At 42.5% G+C, this 17,330-nt stretch overlaps 1 protein-coding gene across 4 annotated transcripts in view; it reads left to right on the top strand.

Annotated features, from left to right (window-relative positions):
* TJP3 (tight junction protein 3) overlaps window positions 1–16,357 on the top strand; it is a 384,009-nt gene extending 367,652 nt beyond the window's left edge. For 3 of the 4 annotated variants that reach the window (XM_073594307.1, XM_073594328.1, XM_073594313.1), the window contains 2 exons: window positions 6,699–6,751; window positions 16,101–16,357. In XM_073594307.1, the coding sequence (XP_073450408.1) occupies window positions 6,699–6,751; window positions 16,101–16,206 (159 nt within the window). In that variant the 3' untranslated portion in view covers window positions 16,207–16,357. The remainder of the gene's footprint in view (window positions 1–6,698; window positions 6,752–16,100) is intronic. The other variant, XM_073594320.1, reaches the window with a different exon arrangement.
* The last annotated feature ends 973 nt before the right edge of the window (window positions 16,358–17,330 follow it).

The following is a 17,330-nucleotide window of genomic DNA, read 5'->3' as shown; positions in this document are numbered from 1 at the left end:
GTGCGTATTGGACCGAGATACAAAATTTATTACAATCACTCTTTGCCACATCTATCCCATTAAACCCCCATACACTTTCTTTTGGGCCTACCTTTCCCGGGTATCCCTAAACCACTACAGAAACTAGGGTCTTTTGTACTTCTGGCAGCAAAAAGAGCCATTCCTAGACTTTGGCTTTCTACCACCGCTCCCACTTTACACCACGCTCTTTCCATTATCACAGATATGCGTAAAATGGAACACTTAACCGCAAAAATTGAAGATAAACTTCCCCAATTTGAAAAAATCTGGAAACCTTGGGATGATTCAATATTTTCTTCTGATTCTCTCATTTCTGCTTCTTTTTGATTCCAATTAGCACTATTTTTTGAGCATCCTTGTGTTTGAACATGTAGTTGAGACAGAAGCATGGATACTGTATGGAACTTCTTTTTTGTTTGTATTACCCAATACGGGAAGAAGCTGACATCTATCTGTACAGATATCCCCAACAAGCTTATTTACACTGTTTGTACTTAGCTTTTGAATGCTTCTATGTTAAACTGTCATAATTCTTTCTTATACCTTTTTGTTATGCTGATTTATATTTGTTGAAAAAAAAAAGAAGTTCTGGCGCACAAAGAGAACTATGATTTAATTGGTATTGCTAAATCTTGGCTTTATTCTTCACATGACTTGGCTATGAATATTCCTGACTATACTCTCTCTTGAAAAAACAGGGTAAAACGGATTAATAGTGGTGTGTGTGTGTGAGAAGTGATCTCAAAGTGAGTGTGAATGAGGACCTAGTCGATTGAGAGTGTGATGTGGCTGAAGCATTATGAGTGGAACTTGAGTGCTTACTACAAAGGTTATTATTGGAGTTTGTTATATGCCACCTAATGTTAATGAGGAGGTGGAGACTCAGCTCCTTGCACAGATAGAAAGGGCTGGGATGGTGATGATAATGGGGGGTTTTAACTACCCAACAATTGACTGGAGTAATGGCACTGCAGGAACAGTTAAAGGACAAAAATGTATAACAACAAAATGTATTACAAGACAATTTTATGGTCCAGTTCATAGAGGCCCCAACTAAGAATGATGTTCTGCTGGACCTGGTAATCTCAAACCATGCAGAGCTTTTATTACTAATGTTCATATAAAAGAACATCTGGGTAGCAGTGACCATAACATGATTTCATTTAATATTTGCTGTAAGCAACAAACACTTACTGGAAAGATAAAAACACTTAACTGCAAGAGCAAATTTTCCAAGGATGACGGCCGATCTCCAGTCTTAGACTGAAAGGGAATATTGGCATTGATGAATACAGAACATAAACGGGAATTCTTCAAAAATACTTTTTCCCAGAGGTAAAAAATAAAACCTATGTGGCTCACAGCCAAAGTTTAAAAAGCTATAAACAACAAGAGCGCTTTTAAAAAATATAAAAATGAAGGAACACCATCATTGTTTAAATGTTACAAAGAATATAACAGAATATATAAAATGGAAATCAAGGCCACAAAAAGTCTAAATGAACAACAGATTGCAAAAGACAAACCCCCTAAAACTCTTCAAATATATTAATAGTAAAAAGTGTAATGTCTGAGCATGTTGGCCCTTTACAAAATAATCTGGAGTGGGTGACTGGGGACAAAGAGAAGGCAATTTTTTAAAATACCTTCTTCAGCTCTGTGTATACAAAGAAGTATAGGGGAGCTCATGTCCTTAATGGGGATGGTATTGACACAGCCCCAAATGATCCACAATGGCTCAAAATGGATATGGTCCATTAATATGTAGACAGCAGATGGCATACACCCACAGATCCTAAAAGAATTGAGCTCTGTCATTTCAAAGACATTGTTTCTAATTTTTACGGACTCTTTATGGACTGGAATGGTACCACTGGATTAGCCTAAGGCTAATGTGGTGCCTATACTTAAAAATAGATCAAAGTCTTTACAAAGTAACTATAGACCAGTTAGTTTAACTTCTATATTTGGGAAGATACTGGAGAGTTTAATAAAACACCATACAGATGTGCTTTTGCTGGAAAAAATCATTTTATTAACAAAGCACCATGGATTCATGAAAGACAGAAGTGGTCAGACAAATCTAATTTTCTTTTTATGATGAGGTAAGTAAGACCTTAGACAAAGGAGTGGCTGTGGACGTGGCATACTTGGATTTTGCAAAACCGTTTGACACAGTTCCCCACACAAGGCTAATTTGTAAGTTCAAGTCTACAGGCCTGGAAAAATCAGTTTGTAAATGGATAGAAAACTGGCTAAAAGACAGTATTCAGAGAGTATTGGTTAATGAACACAAGAAAAAAGACCTCTCCTGCGCTCAGGTGTCCATGAACTGGATATGTGGTGCAGCCACCTATAGAAGTAATGCCTAGCGTCTTGCAGCCCTCATTTGAACAATGGGTATTCAAGCTAAAAAAAAAACCGAAAAGAAAGAGGGCGCACCAACCTAGTGCATTACCACTGATAAACTTTAATGCAGCATAAAAACAGTAAAAATTATACTCACAAACGAGCTAATATAAATAGCTTTCAAAAGGGCGCAAAGGCGCTGTTTCTGTGGATCGACACCCCAGGACCTGTTGCCGAGAGGATAAGACCAGCGCATATGGCTGATGGCTTACGCGTTTCGGGGGAGCGCCCCTTTCTTCAGAGCCTAAGCGGGCAATGGTTGGTCTCTCGAATTGCTCTCTCTATAAATGTATGTATGTGCCTATGTCTACCCCACCCAATTAGTGGCGACGCCCCCTCCCACAGATATTAGGTACCACCCACCCATTCGGGTTAACCCTCTCTATCCCATCCCTCTGAGTGTGATTCCCCATTTGTAGCCAAAATATAGAGGGCAAACATCACTCTATGTAATCTGCTAAAAAGATAGTGGTAGTAGTAATACAAGTACAAAAAGAAATTGATTGAAAAAATTAATATATATAAATAAATAAAAATATAGAGACACTGGACCAGTAGATCAAGTTCACTCTCACCATATGCTATGTGCAACAGGGCAGGGGAAGGGGGATTGGGTGCGCCAAAACAAAGACACCTCACCTCCTTCATGCAGCTCTACTTGTGTCCCCATGCCTCCGATCTACTGGGGTGGATGATGCCGGGCTCCTCCGGCTCCCAGGAGCCATAATAGTGCCGCATGCCATGTGTGGAACGCACGCCATTCAAAAGGCCAGGAAGTGCGGGCGTACCTGCGTTCCACCATTTAATGATTCATACTCTGAATGGTCTAAGGTTATTAGTGCTGTACCCCAAGTTCAGTGTTGGGACCCTTACGTTTTAATACATTTATAAATTATATAGGATCTGGGATTAAAAGTACCATTTCAGTCTTTGCAGATGACACCAAGCTATGCAGTGGAATAACATGCTTACAGGATGTCTCCAACTTCCAAGCCAACCTCAATGCAGTGGCTTCGCTGGGGGGGGTGAGACTGCTCAGTGTCACTCCTGATGCGGCGACCTCCTGTCACAAGCCCACCACCCACAGAGTGACACTCTGAGCAAGCAACTCTGGGCGGCTGCACACTGAATCCTCCTCCGCCCATTGTCCAGGTGCGTGAGGGGAGGGGGGGTCTATACTGATGAAGAGGGATGGTTTTTCCTGGGGGGGTCTGCACTGATGGAGGGGTGGTTTATTCTGAGGGGGGCTCTGTACTGATGGAGGAGGGGGTGGTTTGTCCTGAGGGGGGTTTGTACTGATGGAGGTGGGTGGTTTGTCCTGAGAGGGGGTCTGTACTGATGGAGGGCGGGGGGTCTTTGCTGATGGAGGAGGGGGATGGTTTTTATCCCTGAGGGGTGGTCTGTACTGATGGAGGAGGGGAGGTGGGTTGTCCTGAGGGGTGGTCTGTACTGATGTAGGAGGGGGGTGGTTGGTCCTGAGGGGGGTCTTTGGTCCTGAGGGGGGTCTGTACTGATGGAGAGGGGTGGTCTACACTGATGGAGGGGGTGGTCTGCACTGATGGAGTTGGTGGTCTGCACTGATGGAGGGGTTTATACTTAGTGAGGGGTCTATACTGAGGGAGAGGGGTCTCTACTTAGTGGCGGGAGGGTCTGTACTGAGGGGGGTCTATACTTGGTGGAAGGGGGAGCGTCTGTACTGAGGGAGGACTATAATTGGTGGAGGGGGGTGACTCCATGTTTTATCACACTGGGTGACACCAACCCTAGTGACGCCACTGCCTCAATGCACTGTTTAATTGGGCAACTATGTGGCAAATGAGGTTTAATGTTGATAAATGTAAAGTTATTCACTTGGGGGCTAAGAATGCACAGTGCCATTTGACCTACAGACATGGTGTGTTGTATGGCATCCAAAGAGTTCAATTTTGGTCTCATCTGACCAGACTATATTCTCCCAGCATTTGGCAGGCTTGCCTAAATGTTGTGCAGCAAACTTTAAAGGAGCTTCTACTTGCTTTTTCTTCAGCAATGGAGTCTTGTGTGGTGAGCGTGCAAACAGGCCATGGAGGTTGAGTGCATTACTTTTTATTTTCTTTGAAATAATCGTACCTGCTAATTCCTTGCAGGGAGCACCTGGTCGTGGCTGATTTATGGTAAAATTATGCTATTTCCACTTCCGGATTATGGCCCCAACAGTGCTCACTGGCACATTCAGAAGTTTAGAAATCCTGTAACCAATGGCATCAGTATGTTTTGCAACAATAAGGTTGCGAAGGTCTTGAGAGAGCTCTTTACTTTTACCCATCATGAGATATTTCTTACGTGAAACCTTGGTAATGAGACACCTTTTTATAGGCCATCAGTTGAGACTGAACCAGCTGATATTAATTTGCACTGAAAAGGGGCAGGATTGCTTTCTACTTACTGATAGACTTCAGCTGGTGTCTTGGCTTTCCATGCCTTTTTACACCTCCCTTTCTTCTTGTGTTCAATACTTTTTTTCCTGTGTCATTCAATTTTATTACACATAACTTAATTTGTGAACTTATTTGTTTTGGTTTCTTTGTATGTATGTATTTCATGGGTTGTTAACCACATATGGTGAAAATGTCATGTCAATAGCACCTTTAGGAATATATATTTACCTAGAAAATACTTAAAGTGTAAGTTCTCCTGTACAAAAAAATCTGCAAGGTAAACTTACACAGGACCCCCTTCTCACATGGGCGGCGCCAACCAATCAGAAGCCACATAGCCCATCCTGTCAGCTGGGAAGAAGACGCGTAGGTACTGAGGGGATTTCTAAGCCCCGGAGTCCTGACGCAGATATCCTGGGGCTCAGAGCGGGAGATTGCCCAGGTCAGCGGGACTGGGGGAGGGGTCCTGTGTAAGTTCACCTTACAGATTTTTCTGTAAAGGTGAACTTACCCTTTAATATAGAAATTGTGAAACCCTTATTCGTGTTCATACATTCAAATGTTCCACAGTAACACATTACATAGAAAAATATATAGGTGCAAACATAAACGCAACCAAAAATAAAAATGAAAATTGTTGTGACCATTATAAAGTTCAAATTGAAGTGTTATCAATTTTCCACTGTGCACAGTCCAAATAATGATGACACCCTTCCTGTGAGATGTGAATAAACCATACACCTTGATTCCACCACTGTTGTGACACAAGGGAACACTTCTCCCTCTGAAAAACTCATTTACCAGATCATAATGCCTCTCACTCTCATGGTTAGGCTCAAGCGTTTTGATAGTTTTATCTCAGAAGTATTAGGTCACACTTTCCACATTAGGGCGATGTGGAAAGTTTTTAGAAAAAGGGTTTAGATCCGCCCCCTATACATGTCATTTGCCTAGGCGAATGACATGTGCTGTGCCTCCTGGAATATGTACATCACATATCCCCTAAGGCCTTACTGTGTAATTCACTGAAGAGGAGTGAGGTGGGCCCAGTGGTGTGTCATTGAGAGGCATGCCTGCTGAACCCGGAAAATTCAGTGAGCCACTCAAAGACCTCAGAGAAAACATGGTGGCGTGGGACCAAGCAGTGGAAGCATAAGAGGACCTCAGCGGGACAATGCTGGATGCACTCTATGGGCAAGTGTCTGAAGTGCAGCACCCACCTCCAAAAGGAGCGGCTTAATAGGGGAGGTGCTCAGCAGGAGGAAGGAGCCAGGAACACCGGCAGGGAACCCCAGAAAAGGAGGATAGGGTCTGCTGCGAGGAAACCTTTGCACAGAGTAAGTATAATATGTTTGTTATTTAAAAAAAATGTAAAGGTTTAGAATTACTTTAACTGAGGCAGAGCAAAATTAGGTACTCTGCACTGCCAAACAAGTAATGGGTTGGTTTTGTTTTGCTAGAGATATGTACTTGTGTGTTTTGGAAAGCATTTTACCCAGGGGAAACTAGACCAATATTTTCTTTGAGATAAGAAACCATATCTGTTTCAGTTGTCATGTCAACAATTTGATAAAACTCCTCTAATTCACTAAAGTTTGGATAGCACATAAAGGTAACAAGGGGTATACTGATGCTGCCTGATAACAGACATTGTTGGCATTTGTTCTGGGCAAATAAGAGTAAAATATTTAAATTCACAGTCATCTCTCAATTTTTTTCAATCTCTGACAGGGAAAAAAATTTTATATTTTGGATTAGCAAAACTAATACATTCTGTTTCACCTAATTATTTTGTATGTATGTTGTCTGCCTGTTACAAACAGAACATTATAATGTGTTTTTCTGTTTTAGGAAACAGAGATGAAGCCTCCCGATAATCAGCTGATACACGAGACTACAAATAGGTACAGTCAGAAGAGCAAACTATCCTTCAACCCAGTCGCCCATTACTGACATTTTACCTAATTATTACACTCCTTTGGTCATAATTGGGCACACTTTTTATGCTTTTGAAAAGCTCTAACAACAATTAAAATTGTGGCTCAAACAAATGCTAATGCACCATCCACATGAGTTAGCCTCTACCCCCCTTAAATAAATGTTAAGATTTGCTTGTGTAGCATAGGTAGTTCATAAAATGTTCATAAGAAGTTCATAAAAATCCCATAGGACGGGTGTTGTACAGTAGGCAGCTCCACTTGAGAGAGGAACAAATCTCTGAAATTACAAAAAAGGAACACAATGGGATGCCAGCTAAGCGCAGCATCAATGGGTTTATTACGATTTAAAAAGCCAAATGCAAACTCAGAAATATCAAATCAAAGAGATTATCTAAAGCCATGCCACATTGGATGCAATCCATCCACCAGAAGAGCCATTTGTGACAGCAAACAGCATGTAGTCAATGAGGAAACGAAGTCTAATGGCCCAGGAGGTGAGGAGCGCTACTGTGGGACACAAGGCAGGATGTGATGTCACACCTGGGGCAGGCTGATTGCTACAGTGATGCGTTTTGAAACTCCTATTGGTTCCTTTTCCAAACCAATACAAGTTCCAAAACACATTCTTTTTTTTGTTGGATGGAGTAAGAAAGGGCTATAACCCCTGTCAGTATTTTTTTTTTGCCATCTGTGTCCCATTGGGAGATTTACCTTCACTTCCTGTCCCATAGCCAAAGCAGGAAGTGAGAGTGAATCCCTGCAAATTAGGGGAATCCCTTGGGCCCCCCCAAGATCACCAAAACTAGTATCCCCATTGGAAGATTTCCCTCTATTACCGTTCTGGGACAACCCAAAATTTGGGATTTTTCGTTTACTTATAAGTTATAGCTTCACTTTTGATGATGATGGTAAACGGGACAAATAGAGAGCGGGAATCTCCCTAATGGTGGTACAGACAACAATAAAAATCTGCCAGGGCTTCTTATCCGTCTTCACTCTATCCAAAACTTAAGTTTTGCCTTTAGTTATAAGATGATTGTACATCTTCTCCAGTTCTGCTGTTTTCAGTTCTGATTCTTCTATAAATTGCTGCTGGCTATTTTCATATCAGATCACCAAATCCTGGATATTATATTTTTATCTGGAGGTGACCGCTGGGGGTGGATACTCTTTGGCGACCAAGGCATTTTTTTTTTTCTTCGTGTTACATGGCTACGTGAGACTACACACAGTTTGAAATGCGGACTATGTAACTATGATAGTTTTCACTGTGTTACCTGCTAAAGCTACAGTATGTGTCATACTACTGTAAGTGAATTAAATAAAAAAAGAGGGAGCAATAGCCATGTAACTCGAAAAAAAAATGCCTTGCTCGACAAACAAGAGTCCCCCCGCAGCAGCGGTCACCTCCAGAGACTGCAGCGGAATAAACCAGAATTTAATCAATAATGGTAAACTTTATTAATAAATTTCTCTTTTTATTGGTGATGGATGTAATTTTCTACTTAAGTAATTAACACTTATTTAGCTGTTTTAGACAAATTTATTAATAAAGTTTTACCATTTTTGATTAAATTCTGGTTTATTCTGCTGCGGTTTCTAGAGGTGGCAAGTGCTGCAGGGAATGGACACTCTTGTTTGCCGACTGAGGTGTTATACCAAACCCTCAGATGTGGGTATTCATCACAGCTGCCTCCATCCCAACACCTGACCGAACGATGGACCCACAGGCAGGGTGATGAAAACTCCCCTCCTGGGGAGATCATAAGTTTTGGATATTCACAACTGCCCCCCTTCCAGCACCTGACCAATATTAGATCACAGGCAGGGTGCTGAAAACTCCCCTCGAGGTGGGAAGGCTATTTTCACTTTATCTGTCTGCCACAGTTAGTTATACAGCCTGCCAATTGTAGTAAAAAATGCAATGGGTGGGGTCCTGATGACCAGTATCGTTGGTCAATTCAGGTAACAGGTTACCGGCTCACCCAATAGGGTGGTGTTCCTTATCAAAACAGGAGAAGTAGTCAAAATAAAAGGGGAGTGGGAATAGGACCCAAGGTGTCCTTACCTTCAGTGAAGGAAAAGGAACAAACTACAGTTTAACCTGATAGATCTTTATTAGAACAATTAGTAGAAAAAAATATTTATCATTGAAAGGAAAGCATAAACAATAGGAGATTGCACATGGTAAAAACTGACAACGTTGTCACTTAAAAAAACGCTTGCGCATGAGCTCAGCCATTCATCCACACGTGTCAATCATCTCAAGTTATTAAGTGTGTGCGCCTACACATGCTCCTCTTGAGCTATTGTGATAAAATCGGGTGGAGCTCAGCTTTAAACTGCAGTTTGTTCCTTTTTCTTCACTGAAGGTAAGGACACCTTGGGTCCTATTCCCACTTCCCATTTATTTTGAGTTATACAGCCTGGCCTCTTCAAAGGCAAAGGTCCCTGCCATATCATCAGTTGCTGTTTAGCCCAGTGCTAAGCCTTGTTTGAGTGCTGTAATCAGTCTTTGCATATAGTATGGTATTTGCTAGTAACAAAGCTCTCTCCTCAGTTGAGAGACACAGGAAACTTAAACTGTAAGCTAGCCCTAAGTTATAACCCCTCCAGCTTGTTTTAGCTTTTGCTAGTATTGTCCTTAGTGTGGATTTCTTTTTCTTAGAGTGGAGGGCCACCCTAAAATAAAAAATAGCATGAAAAATCGTAAAAAAAATTTAAAAAAAAAACACATTTGGGAAAAAAAAATGTAAACTTACCTGAACCCTTGTTGCTAGGCAGTCTTCCTAATCTGCTTCTTCCTATTCCGCGGCGTGTCTTGATCCTCGGTGATCGGCCCCGTTGCCTTCTGGGAACTGTGTGTGTTCCCAGAAAACCACGGGGCCATTCACAGAGCGCCGCGCCGCTCGTGCGTGCGCAGTAGGAAACTGGCAGTGAAGCTGCAAGGCTCCACTGCCTGTTTCCCTTAGTTAGGATGGCGGTGTCGGGACCCGAGAGCTGAGGGATGGGTCGGCCTCGGGTGGCCGACATCGCGGGCACTCAGGAAAGGTAAGTGTACTTATTTAAAGTCAGCAGCTACAGTGTTTGCAGCTGCTGACTTTTAAAAAAAAATTTTCCTGGCCGGAATCCCGCTTTAAGTACTTCAAGACCTTCTTTGTGACAATTGTGAATCTCTTTAATCTACAACCGATACTTGATTGGAATTGATTTTGCTAGTCGTGGAGTCTCACCAGTTCAACCATCAAGCTCAGTTTTTTCCCAGCCAGCATGCTTGTGGTTCTCACTGTGACAGTCCTGCCAAGCTTGGATGTGACCTCTTTCCAGCCTGGTCTGTCACTGCAGCATGACTGGATGCCATGTCAAGGGTTTCTTCCATCTTTTGCCTTGGTTACAGAGGAGTCCATTGCCCAAATTTCTCAACTATTTGCTGAGCTGCAAAGGTCACATTTTCCAAGCTGCTCCCCTCACATCTGTGTCTAAACTAGATTTGCTTGAATCTCTGGCTGCTGCTGCCAAGTGATCAGTCACTGACTCTTTCTGACTCTAAGTCCCCTGTGATCTCTTGGACAGGAACTTTTCCCAGAAGATTTGCAGTCTGCATGCATTACTGCTAAACAAAGGGAAACTTATTTCCTTGAGTGCTTTCTTGCGTACCACTTTGAAGTTGAAGGATCATCCTGTTGCCTTTAGCAGCCTCTGGTTCTGGTCTTGGCTCTTACAAGATGCATGGGCTACTAAAGTGTTCCCTCATCACTCGCTGTTGAATGATTTATTTTTTTTTGTGAAGATTAAAAACACCCTTGAAAAGCTTTTTCTTCCTCCCAAGCACATTACATCCCTTTTATCCATGAGCTGAAGATTTTGTTAAGCAGTCTACCTCCTGCTATTGACATTCCAAATTCTCATATGAACAAGATGATTACTGTTCCAGTGGGGCATGCTTTTTCTTTTAATTACGCCAAGGATAAGATGCTGAAAACCCGATCTCAGACTATATTTGTGCCTTACCGGTTTACACTCTGTACCCAGTCCTGGTTGGTCTGTCCCAGACTCTGAGTGCTTCAAGTCTTAGCCACTAAAACTAAATTCGACCAATGCTGGCATGGACCAGCAGATGGAGTGTTGCGCAGTCTAGATGGACGTTGTGTAGAACTTTGTGTGACACAGCGCTGGATAGCAGCCATCTTGCTTTCTTGCATCAAATTCATGTTGGTTCATATGCAGAGAACACTTTGGCTGTTGGACATCAAAGCAGGCTTCTACTGTAAGAAGACTTTTCTCAGTATGCCTCTTGTAGGCAACCATCTTTTTAGAGCTTAGTTGAGTGAACTTAGCTAGAACAGTACAAGGACTAAGAGCACTCACCTCCTGAAAGCTAAGAAGAGTATGGATCAGCCTAATAAGGACACCCCATCTTTTTTTGCCAAAAGTGTGTCTTTGTACCCTGCTTCTGTATCAAGACCCCCAAGGTCATCCCTGTGTCGGCCCAAAAAGTCTGGCACTTCATGCAACATCTGCCAAGAAGCTCTCCACAGCATGGAGGTGTGCCCCATTTTCCAAGGTGGGGAAGGTGCCTTCTCGCCTAGAAGTACACTTGGAAGTCTTGCATCTCTGATGCTTGGGTACAAGAGGTGGTATCTCAGCATTACAGAATACATTTTTCCCTGCCCCCTTTTTTTTCCTCTGTTCCAATCTCCTAGTGTATCCACAGTGCCTTTTGGACCTTTACCAGTCTCTTGTTGGGGTCCTGAAGCAAAGTGCCATTGCCTCAATTTCTCTGAACAGTTTGACGCACAACGGTGACATCTGCTGCAGTGGCAAAGCTAGACATTCTTTCACCTGGAGCAAAAGCTTAGTTCAGCAGTGGTGCTCAGTGGGGGGGACCATAGGGGGCACTGGTGCTCAGTGGGGGGGACCATAGGGGGCACTGGTGCTCAGTGGGGGGGACCAAAGGGGGCACTGGTGCTCAGTGGGGGGGACCAAAGGGGGCACTGGTGCTCAGTGGGGGAGAGATGAGGGTCACTGGTGCTCAGCGGGGGGGGGATGAGGGTCACTGGTGCTCAGCGGGGGGGGGGAGATGAGGGTCACTGGTGCTCAACGGGGGGGGGAGATGAGGGTCACTGGTGCTCAGCGGGGGAGAATGAGGGTCACTGGTGCTTAGTGAGGGGCAGATCAGGGGCACTGCCACTCAGAGGGGTATGGAGGCACTGGTGCTCAATACCTGGCTGCTTGATACCATCTGGAATCCTGTAGAAGAGTCATCCCTCTCTCACTTGCTGCCGATATTTCTCCAGACAGATGCAGTGACTATCACTGCTGCCTGGGACAAGCCAGGCCCGGGCTCCTCTACAGCTATGCTGGGGATGCCAATGCAGTGACAGCTCAGGCGATCACTGCTGCCACTTGTAAACAAAGCTGAAAGCAAAAGAAGACTTCCTCTAATGGCTTATCTGCCAGGAGCTGACTAATGACTTATCTAATACAGAGCCCAGCAGAGGAAGCCAGTGATGGAAGTCTTCCTTTGCGGCTGCTTTTTGTTTGCTTGGCTGAGCTGTCGCTGCACTGACATCCCCAGCATCTCTCCAGACATGCCGGCCACAGGAGTTGATACCGCTGTCACTACTCCTGCCAGTGGCGGCGCCCCTCTCAATTCGGTACCCAGGGCACATGCTCCCCCTGTCCCCCCCTAGTTTTGGCCCTGATCTGCCCTCAAGGCTTTAAGTGTGTTCATTCACGATTATAAATTTTGGGATGGAGTGGACTTCTTGCCCTCAGAGGACACAACACTACTACCTGTTTGCCGTGGGGCCCTCTCATCACCAGTTTGTGGCCCTCCCTTGCAGGCTTTCCTCAGCATCCAGGGTGTTCACCTAGGTTTAGTTTCAAGTTTGAAATTTGAGATTTGAAACTCTCCTATTTTGCATAAATTCAGGTTTGCTGATAACTTTTAAAGCTGTATCCCTTTACAATTTTTTTTTTATCCCCTAAACCTGCAGCACACAATTTTTTTACATTGGACAAGTTGGCTCTCATTCTGGACAGGCTGATTTGTCTGGTTCAGGCTGACTGTATGGGCAGTCTGGTTGTACAGAAGTCGATCGGTAGAAAATTTCCACCAGTGTATTCTGAAGGCGAGAAAGTCTCCCCGCTGTCAGACTACAATACCTCAGTGGGAGTGGTTTCCCCATCCACAACCAGCTGGTTGAACAAAAAATAAAAAAAATGAATTGTGCATGGGCTGCCCTACACACAGAAGGAACACTGTTGTTTGTCTGCCACTCCTCTCCCCTTTTCTGTCCACAGAAAAAGGGGGAGAGAAGGGCAGACAAACATAGAAATATAGCAAGAGCTATGCTATCCAGAAAGTGAAAATACAAACATACTTAAAGCTAAACACTGGGATAAGCAAATATTGTCTAAATACAAGAGCCATGTATTCTTGAATCCTTATGTGCTTTGTGCATTTCTTCCAGATCTGTAGTAATCCAGTGTTGGCTAGCAGACCAGTAGCATGCATTAAAAACTATAATTCTATCACTTTACAAAACTCTGGTTCAGCCACATCTTGAGTGTGCCCTCCAGTTTTAGTCACTGGCCTTGGGAAGGATGATCTACCATATTGCCCAAACCCATCTCCACCATTGATTCCCCCAGTTGTACTCCCCCTAAGATATATGATGCACACACTTATGAGCCCCCAAGTGCATAACTTTTTATATTTATCAACATTAAACCTGATTTGTTACATAGTTGCCAATTTAAACAGTGCATTAACCACTTCAGCCCTGGAAGAATTTACCCCCTTTCTGACCAGAGCACTTTTTGCGATTCGGCACTGCGTCGCTATAACTGACAATTGCGCGGTCGTGCAACGTGGCTCCCAAACAAAATTGATGTCCTTTTTTTCCCACAAATAGAGCTTTCTTTTGGTGGTATTTGATCACCTCTGCAGTTTTTATTTTTTGCGCTATAAACAAAAATAGAGCGACAATTTTGAAAAAAACGCATTATTTTTTACTTTTTGCTATAATAAATATCCCCCAAAAATATATAAAACTACAATTTTTTTCCTCAGTTTAGGCCTATACGTATTCTTCTACATATTTTTGGTAAAAAAAATCGCAATAAGCGATTATTGATCGGTTTGCGCAAAAGTTATAGCGTTTACAAAATGGGGGATAGTTTTATGGCATTTTTTATTAATATATATATTTTTTTTAAATGGTGGCGATCAGCGATTTTTATTGTGACTGTGACATTATGGCAGACACATCGGACATTTTTGATACATTTTTGGGACCATTGTCATTTATACAGCAATCAGTGCTATAAAAATGCACTGATTCCTGTGTAAATGACACTGGCAGTGAAGGGGTTAACCACTAGGGGGCGGGGAGGGGTTAAATCAGTACTAGGGAGTGATTACTGTCAGGGGGATGGGCTGTGTGTGTGACGTCACTGATCTCTGCTCAGATGACAGGGAGCAGAGATCGAGTAACACTGTCACTAGGCAGAACAGGGAGATGCTGTTTACATCAGCATCTCCCCGTTCTTCCTCCCCGTGAGGCGATCGTGGGTATCCCCACGGCGATCGAGTCCGCGGGACCTGCGACCCGCCTCACGGAGCTTGCTGCACGCGCGTGCCCCCTGGCCGCCTCTTAAAGGGCAACGTACAGGTACGTGATTTTGCCTGTACAAGCCCTTCTGCCGCAGTATATCTGCGTGAGGCGGTTGGCAAGCGGTTAAGGTTGATTGGAAGTTGGAGACATCCTGTAAGGACGTTATTCCACTTCATTGCTTGGTTTCATCTGCCAACACTGAAATGGTAAAACAATGTGTGGGGAATAGTCTCAATGCTTTTGCAAAAGCCAGATATACTATATCCACAACCACTCTTTTGTTTCCTTAGTCCTTTGTTTTTGTTCACCTCCTCCATAAAAAGAAACCATAATTGTTTGACAACTTTTGTCTTTCATGAAACCATGCTGACTATTGCTTAAAATATTTTTTTTTAAACAAAAACTTGTGTGTGATCTTTTATTAAACTCTCCAGTATTTTCCCAACTATAGAAATTAAACTAACATGTCTGTATTTACTTGGTAAAGTTCCATTGACACACACAGGCCACTCGGGAGTGAGCATACACGAGTACCCCCAGAAGAATCAGCTTGCTTATGGGTCACTCGGCACGGGGGAGGGGCTGGAAGCGTTGGTGGGGGACCCAAGAAGAAAAGCATTGGGACTGCTCTGTGCAAAATCATTGCACAGAGCAGATAAGTGTGAGGTGTTTATTATTTTAAGAAAATAGAACCAAACCTTTAGAAACACTTTGAAACTTTTTAAATTTCCAAACATTTTATATTTTTTTTAAGCAGAGGCCCTAGAGAATAAAACGGTAGGTCATTTTTTATGTTACATGGTATTTGTGCAGCGGTTTTTCAACGACAATTTCTTTGGAAAAATACAATTTTAATGAATTTTAGTGCACACATAAACAATATAATACCTAGTTTTTTGGTAAAATATAAAGAAAATGTTACACCGAGTAAATAGTCACGTCATACATACACGCTTTAAAATTGTGTACACCCGTGGAACAGCACCAAACGGTTTCTAAAAATCTCCAAAGGCGACGCTTTAAAAGCTGACGTTTGCAGAGATACACGTGTGGTACGATCACCATTTACGTATGCATACAGGACTTGTGTATGCATTCACATTTGCATGTGATCGCAAGGGGACAGGGACAAACTTTTTTTGCACTGCCCCTTTATTTTTTTTATTTTTTTATCAACTGTATTACTATCGCAAGGGATGAACAACATCCTTTGTGATTGTAAAAGGCATGATGGGTCCCCTTTATGGAGAGATCTGGAGTATTAGACCCCAGATGTCTCCTCTGGCTTTCAAAGCATCAGATCAAACCGAGATCGGTATAATCAGATGCTTGTACAAGCCAGTAACAGCTTGTAAATATTAAACCGGAAGTGACAAAATCCTCATCCCTTCCTTCCAGTTTCTGATCTCACAGCAGGTGCAGTCATCATCTCGTTATAACAACTGAAATCCCGACGTTCCACCAGCGATAAGTGGTTAAACAAGAACTTCATTAAAATAGGAGTCTGCTGAAACGCTGAGGTTTACTTCAAAATCTTATTTTTTTTTTTTTGTTCTGGAACAAAGGGATTTGAAAACAGTCCCCACATAAATGTCTTAATATAAAAATAAGGAAATCTGATAAGTTTGCTTTACCGCAGTATACTTTTGTTAAGGATAATTAGCCACTGTAACACTTTTGTTGCTCCACAGCAGAGAGTATGAGCATGATGCTTTACGCAGAAAGTTTACCCGTGCAAGGAGTACAAGCTCCGAGGAGGAAGATTATGGATGGGGCGGTCCAGCTACTGATCTGTAAACGGCCGAATAATCACCGATATGACGAGATGGAATTTCAGCATAAATTGTACACCATCTTTCTTTATTTTATGTTCTGTGCTATGATGAACAAATTTTATATGCATATATTATTTTTGTTTGTACTTTGTAATAAATTAGCTTTAGCCACCTTTGTGCATTTAATTATTTACTACATTTGCTCAAGAACTATATATACTGTATATATTCAGAGGGGTTAGGGTCCATGAAAGTATACAGATACATTTACAATTGCACAATTCCACCAAAAACACAAAATGGCAATATTCAGATCTTAAATTCAGCAAATTGTAGGAAAATGTGTTATATGTTACCCATATATTTATAGGAACAGAACATACATTGTAAAAGCCAACATTTATGAACAAAGTTGTGCTTTAAATATTGACTAAACTCAACAATAGCATAAACTAGGAAAGGGGAGTAGGAAAAGAAAAAAAGGACTGGAAACTGGTGGAAGGGGTACAAAGACATGTGAGGGGGAACATTAGGATCATTGATAGTGATACAGTAAGCACAATCCTAAGCTTCATTTAGTCAGCAAAAGAAATCAGCTTTGTCAATTTCCAACGTATACAATAACAAATTAGTGGCTCCCTCTAGAGGACATAAAATGCACCCAGGTAGACCATATGTTATAGAGTTTATAATATCTGTCCTGGCAATCGGAACTAATTGCTCCGCTTCCATGAGAGAATTTACTATTTTAATCCAGTTCTCAGTTGTGGGCATCTGAGTTTGTTTCCAAAATATCAGGATTAGACTTCTTTTGGCAGCATTAAGTGGGGAAATACACTTTTCAGAAGTTGAGGCAGCGTGCAGTAGCTATTGCACTGGATCATCATTACTCAGTACAGTGGTGATATCTTATACAACTTTAATTTCTGTCCAAATGGTTTAATTTTGGGACGCTCCTACCATATATAGAGATGTAAACCTTTTAGGCCAGATCCTCTCCAACACCTTTCAGAGTCCAAGGGGTATGCTAGAGCTAGTGTGCTAGGGACTCTAAACCACCTCATAGCAGTTTATAATATGTTTCTTGCATTTTAGAGTAGATACTGGAGGTGTGTATCAGCTTTAGAATGGTGTTTCTCTGAGATT

Source organism: Aquarana catesbeiana, linkage group LG01 (genome assembly GCF_042186555.1).
Source record: "Aquarana catesbeiana isolate 2022-GZ linkage group LG01, ASM4218655v1, whole genome shotgun sequence".
Classification (NCBI taxonomy): domain Eukaryota; kingdom Metazoa; phylum Chordata; class Amphibia; order Anura; family Ranidae; genus Aquarana; species Aquarana catesbeiana.
This window is presented reverse-complemented; position numbering and strand designations above follow the sequence as displayed.